The sequence below is a fragment of the Melospiza melodia genome, chromosome 1 (genome assembly GCF_035770615.1).
Source record: "Melospiza melodia melodia isolate bMelMel2 chromosome 1, bMelMel2.pri, whole genome shotgun sequence".
NCBI lineage: Eukaryota > Metazoa > Chordata > Aves > Passeriformes > Passerellidae > Melospiza > Melospiza melodia.
Genome location: NC_086194.1, coordinates 144,625,378 through 144,635,754, shown reverse-complemented (window position 1 = coordinate 144,635,754; position 10,377 = coordinate 144,625,378). Strand labels below are relative to the sequence as shown.

The 10,377-nt window shown below is 47.3% G+C and overlaps 1 protein-coding gene across 1 annotated transcript; it reads left to right on the top strand.

The window, feature by feature from the left end:
• The first annotated feature begins 1,649 nt into the window (after nt 1–1,649).
• HEY1 (hes related family bHLH transcription factor with YRPW motif 1) lies at nt 1,650–4,167 on the top strand. Its single transcript, XM_063170751.1, has 5 exons — nt 1,650–1,780; nt 1,885–1,960; nt 2,033–2,116; nt 2,230–2,311; nt 3,083–4,167. Exons 1-5 carry the CDS (start codon nt 1,689–1,691, stop codon nt 3,664–3,666), a joined length of 918 nt encoding a protein of 305 aa, XP_063026821.1. The 5' UTR covers nt 1,650–1,688; the 3' UTR covers nt 3,667–4,167.
• The last annotated feature ends 6,210 nt before the right edge of the window (nt 4,168–10,377 follow it).

Sequence of the window (10,377 nt, the reverse complement as noted above, 5' to 3'; positions counted from 1 at the left end):
CTTTCAGCTTCTAAAAGCTGTTCGTGCTTCTGCCCACTGCCACGGTACGTGGTGGAGGGAGAAAACAAGAAAAGGATGTGGCTGGCAGATTTGCAGTTTGGGAGGGTACAGGAAAGAGGGATGCCTTGATTTCCCTTGCATTGCCAACAAACTGAAAAACCCCAAGGGTTTTTTTGTTTTGATTTGGTTTTTTTTTTTTGAAAGAGGGCAGGCTACTCTTGCCAAGGCTTTCCCTTCTTCTTTTAACCTGGAAAAAATTATCAGCATGATCTTATCACTCTCTAGAACTCTCTGAAAGGAACTTGTAGCCAGGTGGGGATCAGCATCTCCTCCCAGGCAATCAATGACAGGATATTAGGACATAGTCTTAAGCTGTGCCAGGTGAAGTTCAGGTTGGACATGGGGAAGTATTTTTTCACAGCAAAGGTGATACCTGGAATGGGCTGCTGGAGGTGTTTAGGAAAAGAGTGGATGTGGCACTTAGTGTGGCACTAGCCATTGTCTGGTCTGTCGTGTCTCTTCTCACCTCATTTATTCTGTGACTGTACTCACTCAGCTCTCCCAGGCCCTTAGGGAAGCCCCCAGAAGCTTCATCAGCCTCTGCAGGGTGCAGTGATTCCGCTGGGCTCGGGCTGCTCGGGACCCCAGCAGGAGTGGCTGGCAGAAGGACTGGCGGGAGCCCCGAGGGTGCTGCCCTGTCCTGTCCATCCGCACAGCACCCACACCGGCTCCCCAGCTGGGGACATGCCCATCCATCCATCCATCCATCCATCCGTCCATCCATCCATCCATCCATCCGTCCGTCCATCCGTCCATCCATCCATCCATCCATCCATCCATCCATCCATCCATCCATCCATCCATCCATCCATCCATCCATCCATCCATCCGTCCGTCCGTCCGTCCGTCCGTCCGTCCGTCCGTCCGTCCATCCATCCATCCATCCATCCATCCATCCATCCATCCATCCATCCATCCATCCGTCCGTCCGTCCGTCCGTCCGTCCATCCATCCATCCGTCCGTCTATCCGTCCATCCGTCCGTCCGTCCGTCCGTCCGTCCATCCGTCCATCCGTCCGTCCGTCCATCCATCCATCCATCCGTCCGTCCGTCCATCCTTCCGTCCGTCCATCCATCCATCCATCCGTCCGTCCGTCCGTCCGTCCGTCCGTCCATCCATCCATCCACCGGTCCATCCGTCCATCCATCCGTCCGTCCATTCCCCCCCCCCCGCCGCGCCCCCCGCCGCGTTCCCACGGCCGCACCTCCCCCGCGGCGGGGGCGTGGCCCCGGCAGCGGCCGGCGGTGATTGGCTGGGGCGGCGGCGGCGGCGGCCAATGGGGGCGGGCGGGCCCCGCGCGTGGCGGTGCTGTGCGGCGGGCGGCGGCGGGCGTGCTCTGCCGGGCTGCGTCCGTGCCCGCCGCCTCCGCATCCCTCCCTCCCTCCCTCCCTCCATCCCTCCATCCATCTGTCCATCCATCCATCCATCCATCCCTGCTTCCCTCCGTCCCTCCCTGCCTCTGCCCGCTGTCTCCTGCCCGCCCGCCAGGCGTGGGAACTCCATGGGAGAGACGGGCGCCGGGCGAGGCGCGGGACGCGCTCTGGGCGCGCTCCTGCCGCGCCCCGCCGCCCGCCGCCTCCCCGAGGGCCGCCCGCGCCCCGCCGCCCCCGGCCCCGCCGTCGGTGCCATGAAGCGGGCGCACCCCGAGTACAGCTCGTCGGACAGCGAGGAGCTGGATGAGGCCGTCGAGGTGGAGAAGGAGAGCGCGGACGAGAATGGGTGAGCTCCGGCGGGCTGCGCCGCGCCCCCCACCTCCCCTCCGCGCCGCGGAGCCCCGGCACCCCCGAACCCCCGCGGTGACCGTGTCCCGCTGCTCCCCGCAGGAACCTCAGCTCGGCCGCGGGCTCCATGTCTCCCTCCACCACCTCGCAGATCCTGGCCAGGAAGAGGCGCCGAGGGGTGAGTGCCCGCCGGCCGGCCGCGGCTCCCCGCAGCCCGGCACGGCCCCGCTGACCCCGCTCTCTGCCCTAGATCATCGAGAAGCGCCGCCGCGACCGCATCAACAACAGCCTGTCCGAGCTGAGGAGGCTGGTGCCCAGCGCCTTTGAGAAGCAGGTAGCGCCCAGCGACCCTCCGGTGTCCCCCATCCCTGCCCGGGAGGGAGCGTCACCCCTCGGAAACGGCTCTGGTGCTGCCTGAAACGTTTCGTGCCTTCCCTTCTCTCCTAGGGATCAGCCAAGCTGGAAAAAGCAGAGATTCTGCAGATGACTGTCGATCACCTGAAAATGCTGCATACAGCAGGAGGGAAAGGTAAAGTTTTGTGCGTGACAGAGTCAGCAGCCCTGCAGGGAGGCTGCTGGGAGAGCAGCGCATTCCCGAGCATTGGCAGTGCCTGCAGAAAGTGAACGGCAGCTCTCTTGCGCTTCATCAGGAATGAGGGACTTTCTCTACTTCACAAGATTTGTGGCATCACTCGCACTGAAAGGTTTTGCAGTGCTAGCTCTGAGGAGAGAGTTGTTCTAGAGGAGAGTGACTACGTCTCTCTAGGAGTGTGTCAGCATTGAGAAGTGAATCAGCTTTTGGCAGCTTGGAAAGCAGTTATTATTGGTGTCTAATGCTTGTTTCTCTAATTTTCTGAAAGTTCAGAACAAAACTAGGAAAAAATACAGGATGAAATAAGTAAAATGCTGAAAGGCCCTTTTAAGAAAAAAGTACTTTGCCTGCTCAAGTCTCCCCTGATAAGTTAGGACTTGTGTTTTTAATGAATTTCAGTGTGCTGTGGTTTAACTTGCACAAGGGAGACAAATGGAAGGAACAAAAATACTTTCCTCTAGTTTAAAAATGGCAGTTTGTGCCTGGTCTTGGGACTTGCAGCATCACAGCACAGATATAAAAGAAAAGCTTGTTAAACAAAAAAAGGAGAAAAAAAAAAGAAGAGCTTGGCAGCTAGTCTATGGTTGGGAATACTAACCACATCCAAGTGAAATATGCTTATAGGAGAGGGTGGAGTGGGGAGGCTACTCGTAGACAATGACTAGAAAACAACATCTTAAGACTTCATTCTCTGTTCTTTTCTCTTAGGTTATTTTGATGCTCACGCTTTGGCTATGGACTACCGGAGTCTCGGGTTTCGAGAGTGCCTGGCTGAGGTTGCTCGATACCTGAGTATCATAGAGGGTCTGGATGCCTCTGACCCCCTGCGGGTGCGGCTCGTGTCTCATCTCAACAACTACGCCTCTCAGCGGGAGGCGGCGAGCAGTGCGCACGCCGGCATTGGACACATTCCTTGGGGCAGCGCCTTTGGACATCACCCTCACATACCTCACCCGTTGCTGCTGGCTCAAAACGGGCACGGTAACACCAGTACTACAGCATCTCCCACAGAACCACATCACCAGACCAGAATTGCTGCCCCACATGCTGAAACTCCCTCACTCAGAGTGCCCCCAAATGGCAGCGTCGGACCAGTGCTCCCCGTGGTCACATCTACCACCAAACTGTCTCCTCCTCTTCTCTCCTCCATGGCATCTTTGTCTGCGTTCCCCTTCTCGTTTGGCTCCTTTCATCTGCTGTCCCCCAACGTGCTGAGCCCATCGACACCAACGCAGTCAGCGGTGCTCAGCAAACCCTACAGACCCTGGGGCACTGAGATTGGCGCCTTCTGAGAGCTGACTCTTGAGCAAGGGTGGGCAAGCCTATAGACCTAGCTGAGCTGGGTTATGCCACCCTTACAGTTGAAGTTCTTAGTAACTGGGACAAAGGTACAGCTTCACCTTAACCGAGTTTGTCTAAAAAGTGTCTCATTGGATTTTTCTTTTTGTTTTCTACATTTTTGTATTAACAGGTTGTTTGTTTGGTTTTTTTTTTTTGATAGTTGCTGAAGTTGTCCAAAAATAAAATTACAATAGTGGTTTGTTAACACTTGTGTTAGATCTCTGCTGAGCATTTAAGTCACTTTTGTAAACAGTTTGTTTCAAATGTTTCATTTTTCCTGAGTACATCAGACTGGCTTTTTATGAAGAGATACCACCTATTATTGTTAGCGATGACTTAGTTTTGTTACTAATTTTTCCAAGACCTTTCTTCTCAGAATTTACAAGCTGTGTTTTTGTTAGTATTTTGACACTGAGATGTTCTATAAAGAATTACTCTTTTTGTAAACTATATTTGAGTCGTATATTTCTGAGCAAAGCGTTGACAAATCAGATGGACCTGCTTGACCAGCTTTATCTAAGAGCCCAATTCCTCATTCTTCTGAAGCCATTTGGTATATTTGACAATCTTACTCTAGTCCCTAGTAGATATTTACTCACTTCTTAGAACCATTACACTATTTCTTCCATCAAAAGGAGCAGTATGAGTGGGGAGGGTACAAAAGTCAAATTGCATGCTGTATTGGTGGTGGGTTTGGGAATTAAAGTTGTTAATTGGTATTTTACCTGCAGTAATATCCCAGCCAGAGCTTGTCACATGCATCTTCATTCCATAGGGCCAGATCCTGCTTTGAGTTACAGTGGAGTAATTGTTCTGCTAGCCTGAATTCTTGGGTATCTGAGGTCAGACTCTTCTCTGTCAGCTTCGTATTTTCAGCTGAAACAGTTGATGCTGGTATTTAAGTAGCCAGTGGAATGGTACAGTGGGAACCTGTTCAGTGCACAGCCTTGTTTAACAGATGCATCCTAAGTAGGTGATGTTTCCATTGTGTTTTAGGTGCAGTTAAGTGCCACTCCTCATTTTTAAGGGTTCTGCTGTGTTCTCGTGTGCCTGAGAGTGTGTGCATGTTCATATATTTTGCTTGATTTCTTAAGAATCTTGATCTGAACAGGTTTATTGAGTGAGTTCCACTGGAAGGGGTTTGCCTGCTCTTGTATCTGTGTTGTGGCTAAATAAAGGAGAATGAACAAAGTATTTTAAAAACAAAGTATTTAAATTGTCTGATATATATCAGTGGAGAATTCTGTGCCTGTGGGTGTCCCAGGAGATACTGAATGATTGCTACTTAGTCCTGCTGTGGCCATTTGTATTTGCACTTTTCTCAGATATTACGGCATGCGTAGCTTTGCTAGCTGAGTACATGAAGAACCACAGTGTCTTGGAGTAACAGTCAAGGGAAGGAAAATGTAGGATTTCTTTTGCACATAACTTTTATGTGCCTGGCAGTGCGTGGGCAGGTAGTGAAGATAGGAGGGTTTCTGCTAAAGAAGAGGTTAAAGCTGCACTGCACTTGAATATTCTTAGTGACTTATATTAACATTAAAAAGTGATCGTCTTTACAAATACGAAGTCCTTTTCTGTGTAACTCATGAACTTGTTATCTGTCCTGTAGCTCTGGAATGAAGTTTTGTATGTTAGAATGAGGTTCAGACCACATTCAGTTCATCAGTGCAGAATCTACCCCAGGTCTCTGACTGATCCTGTATTTGTTTCTGAGTGCTACCACCTTTACTTGAAGTAAAAACCTGGCAGGATTACAGCCAGATAGGTTTTGTCCTGTGCAGTCTGTCCTACCTGCAGAACTTCTGGAAGTACTTTACTTCTTTCCTGCACATTTGAATTTATAGTGCACTTGTTTTGGTAAATGGCACATCCTTGTCTGGATTTAGCTGTGCCAGAATAGCAGAAAGAACTCGGCCCTGTGGGAGAGGAGAGCTTTGTTTAAAGAGGGGCTCTCGGGCCAATTAAGGAGTGGCATTGATGAGAGACTTTCTCGGAAGAAGGGTTGCTGTGAGGCTGGAAAGAGCGGGAGAGCATTCAAGTGCGTAACCTTGTTTTACCTTCCTTCTGGGGCTGAAAGAGACCACTGCTAGAAATGAAATGCAAAACACTGTGGGAGCTAGAAATACATAGGTGTTATTAAGGAGAGATTATAGAGCATAGTATTTCATGTAGAAACCTGAAATAAGAGGCTGTAAAATTCCAAATCCAGTTTCCTTTCACAGTGTGTATTGTCTCCTGTTTAATTATGCTCTGCCCTGTCCCTAACAGGTTTTTATAGCAAATTAACAACTCCTACCTAGAAGATTGCTATAGTGCACGCAACTATTCTTTAGATCTTTTAATAAATGGCAATGCTTCTCAGCCTTTTAATGGTTATTTCATTGACATTCAAATGACTTTGCCTCCCTCTAAATAGCTGGCTCTTTTGTGTAGAAAGACCCCTATAATTATTTTTGTCCCACTGTCCTACCCTTGAATGGACTTCAGAAGCAGACTGCAATAAAAGTTTTGCTGCTGGTGTTTGTCTCTATATCCACTGTCTTCTCTTTCTATTACCAATGACAAAGGTTTTAATGAAAAGTACTAATTCAACTTTTGCAGTAATTCTGTATTCATTTTTAGGGATTAAAAAATCTACTGATTGTTATCATAGAAAGAAATGAATGAATTCTAGCAACTCACAAAAACTAGTAAATCAAATGGGAAATGCATGGCCCAAAAGCTGAAACACCAGGATTGTAAGTCCAGGGCTACTGCCAACTTTGTAAATCTGTCTTAGCAATCACTTCATATACATCTGTTTTGCCAGCAGTGAAACAGGTATGACAGTGTTTGGTCTCCTTTCCTCGAGAGGCAGTTACAGTTGGAAATTTTCTCCATGAATGATAAATGCTGTTATTTCTTAAAAACTACAATTCTGAGACATACAGCATGGTAGGTTTCTAAAGAGAAACTGAGAAAGGCAAAATAAGCTTGGTTCTTTAGGCCGTAGATATCTCCAGAGTCCAAAAGGTTTACTTGTTTACCCTATTGCAAAAGAGCAATTCAGGAGCACAAGCTTAACCAGAGGGATGCTGGAAAAGAAAGGAAATGCATATGTGCCTTGATCCTATGACCCCCCAACGATCTTCAATTGCTTTGGATGAAATGTGTCCATCTGGAAATCCTCAGGCTAAAGCTTTGTGCAGGATGTAAGATGATGTGGTACTGCATATAAGCTAATACTATCCTCCTTTATTAAGGAAGCTGGCGTGGAGTGCAGAATGAATTTAAAAGGCTGGTAAATGCTGCACAAAACCAGATACAAACCTCTGGAAATCCATTCTGTGCTTTGGCGTAAAGGAATAGCTGATGAAAGTGACATTTTTTAGCTTTTGGGAAGAAGCTGCCAGTAGTTCTTAGGACACTTTCTGTTCAGCGCTCCTGTCTTAACACTAGTAGCATGACAGAGTTTATTAGGATCCTGCTGAAAACCCCATGAATCCTGCCTATTGCTCTCTTCACTCACACATCAGCATGTGAGTCCCCAGGTGACAGGAGCCTTCCTAGACTATTGCATAGTGGTGGGAAGTCTGCCAGGCTTTTTTTTTTTTTTTTCCCCAAGCAACAAATAAGCTCAAGTGAACACAGATAAACTGAAATCCTTCTTCCTGTTTTATATTGTGTGCATACTCACAAATGTTTATTGCCAGAAACTCCCAGTTTGGATTGCAACACGCTCTACATGGCGCTGGAATTCTCTAGTGAATGATGTAGAGGCCACGGGCTTTGTGCTGGAAGTCAACAAAAATTATGTACAAAGCCCTTTTCTGAGGCCTTACATGAAAGGATGCAGAGATGGACTGTGGTGTTTGTGACTCAGTACACTGAGGCACGAATATGTTCATGTGTTAACCAGCCTACCTGACCTTGCAGGGTCTGTGTGTGCTTTGCCTGTAACCGAATTACTCTCTCTCCTCTTGCCCAGCTTATAAATAAAAATTAGAACAATCCCTTTCTTCTGGAGCCAGGAGATGTGGGCATTGACTCATGCTTGCAATATAGTAGCGTGTCTGCAGTCATAAATGTTGAAATGCCAGTGCCTTGGAAGATACAGATCCTCGAAGGTGTCTTTTGGGAGTCTGAAATATTCATTTGGTGAAGGCTTTTATTAAGGAAGCGCTTGGGTATTAGATGTTGTTCTCTCTTTTTCCACCTAGTCCTGTGAAATTTTTTGTCTAGCAAATTCTACTGATTATTCATGCAGCTTGAAGGAGTGGACCAAACAAATTGCCTCGCTCTGACCCGTGCAGTGTGCAGTCTGCCCAAGACTTCCCAGCAAAGTTCTTAGAGGTAGGTTCCCTTCCAGCTGTTTTTTACTTTTTATCTCAAAAAATCATGTAACACAGCTGTATAATGCAGGAGGGGCTTACTAAGGACAGCTGAGCAGTGGGGGCATTCTGCCCTGCTTGTGGACCCTCTAACCACATTACATTGTTTGGACCTTTTCAGAGTCTTTCACCAGGCTGCTCATTTCAGGTGAAACCTTCTGGCAAGGAAGGGGAGGAATGTCTGGAAGCAGTTCTGCACACCTCCTGCTCGTTGGGGCAGCTCAGCACAGGGAGGACATTGCAGACCACACTTTTCTCTCTGCACTGAAGAGACGTCTTGGAGCTTTCCAGGTGGCTTCTCCAAGGTAAGCTGTAAAGCCCAGGCACAAACATTAACAACAGGTTAAACAGGTACGTGCATTGCTCTGGATTGCTCTGCTTTCACAGATGGAAGGATTTTGGGAGTAGGAAAGTTGGTGAAGCAGCTCTGCAAGAGAATGGCAGGAGAAGGAAGGAAGTCTGATCTGTAGGATCAGAGGAAAATTGAAGCTGTGAACAGATGAATGAAGAGATGCATTGTTTGCATTGCCTGTGGCAAAGATACAGAAATACCTGACATCAGATGAAAAAATTAGCTGCATGCCAGTATGTAGAGAATTTAGAGAAGGGAAGGTAGTACTCAGTATTCATAATTTTTCTCAGTATGAGCACCACACAAACAGTGAGGCGTGTTATTTAAAACCAATAAGGTGCTGAAACAATGCATGTGAATGTTTTCATTGAATTTGATGGGTCATCCCACTGGCTAAGGAGAAACCAGGGCTAGATGGACATCAGTGGCTGTAAGAGTCCATCACAGCATGGCGTGCTGATTGCATTTGTACAGTCCAGTCAAGTAAATATAAGGAGCTCAGGGAATTAAAGCATGAGATGAGGCATGACCCAAGTTGACAGAGAATTTGAGACAGAATAACTGATAAGAGCATCTAGTGACTGGCAGCCACTCAGCCTTCATCAGCAGCTACCACCTAGCTGTTAGTGCTGCCACTTAGCTCCTGGGTTTTGATATGGTGTTTCTCTCAGCATCGATTAGCCATTTATGTAGATATGAGGTCTCCTTCACAATTACATGTGTATGGCAGGTGCATGTTCTGACCAGTTGTGGGAAATGAGCCCTTCTAGTGAAGGTGAGTATGGAGCCGCTTTCTGAGTCAAGGGACATCTGGTAGAGAGAACGCAGAACTTCTTTCATGTTATATATCTGCTATATAATGCTGATAATGACTGGGCAATCCTCTCATTGTCACCAGGCCTGCCTTCTTTAACAGCAGAGGCCATTTCAGAGGCTGGATTTCAGTAGCAAAAGAAGAATAGAGAAAAAATGTCATTTGTTGCTGTTCAGGGATGATTATGTGAAAGTTAGTGGGATTGGATAGTGATTAAAAAATGTAGCAAAGGGAACTGCAGTGTGTGCTGTAGGAACTCTTTTATATGCTGCACAGCAGGTATATCTGTTTTTTACTTCATCAGGAAAACATCAATGTGATTGAACAATGTTCCCTGTATGATGTAGATGCCTAACTGTCTGTAGATTGCCCCTTTGAATTTCTCTGGGATTCATTGCGTCTTCTGTTAGGAGGAAATTATCAACAACAAGAGGAAATCCTGTACTAGTACTGAATAGTCCTTATTTTAAAGGTACTTCCCTTCTTGTGGGAATTGTATATAATCAGAACAACACTCCATAAAACAGATGAATTATTTTAGAAGGAGACAGGTCAGCCTTTTATTTAAAAGGTCTGACGTTATTGTACATAAGAAAATCAATTGTTAGAGTGGATGACATTCTTCCACTAGCTGCCTGTGCTTCCCAAAGGTGGGGCAAAGTTTAAGGCATTGGTAACAGGAAGCCTGGGCTCCTTAGAGACTTTCATGTTTTCTGGAGCATGCAATGACAGAATGACTCTTTTTCTTCCCCAAAATAGCAGCAGGCATAAGAATTGTTAAACTTTACCCTGTTAAGGATCGGAATAGGTAAAGATGCTAATGGTGCACATACCTGTGGGCCAAACCCAAATATCCACCAGGTTGGTGTGGGCAGGGGAAGGTGCATTAGTCAGTGTTGTGCTGTAAATGCCATGCAAGAAGAAAGAGAAGCTCTTCTGAAGACAAACCCTTCTAATAGACCTCTAAGGTCTGGCCCTCTGTACTTCAGTTCCAGCTGCACAGACCTTTCCCACCACATAAACCAGTATGGGCTGAGCAGGGGGCAGGTGCAGCTCTCACATGAAGCCAGAGGCTGAACTACCAGGTGGCTACAAATATGTTCTGGGATGTGGGGCACCAAAT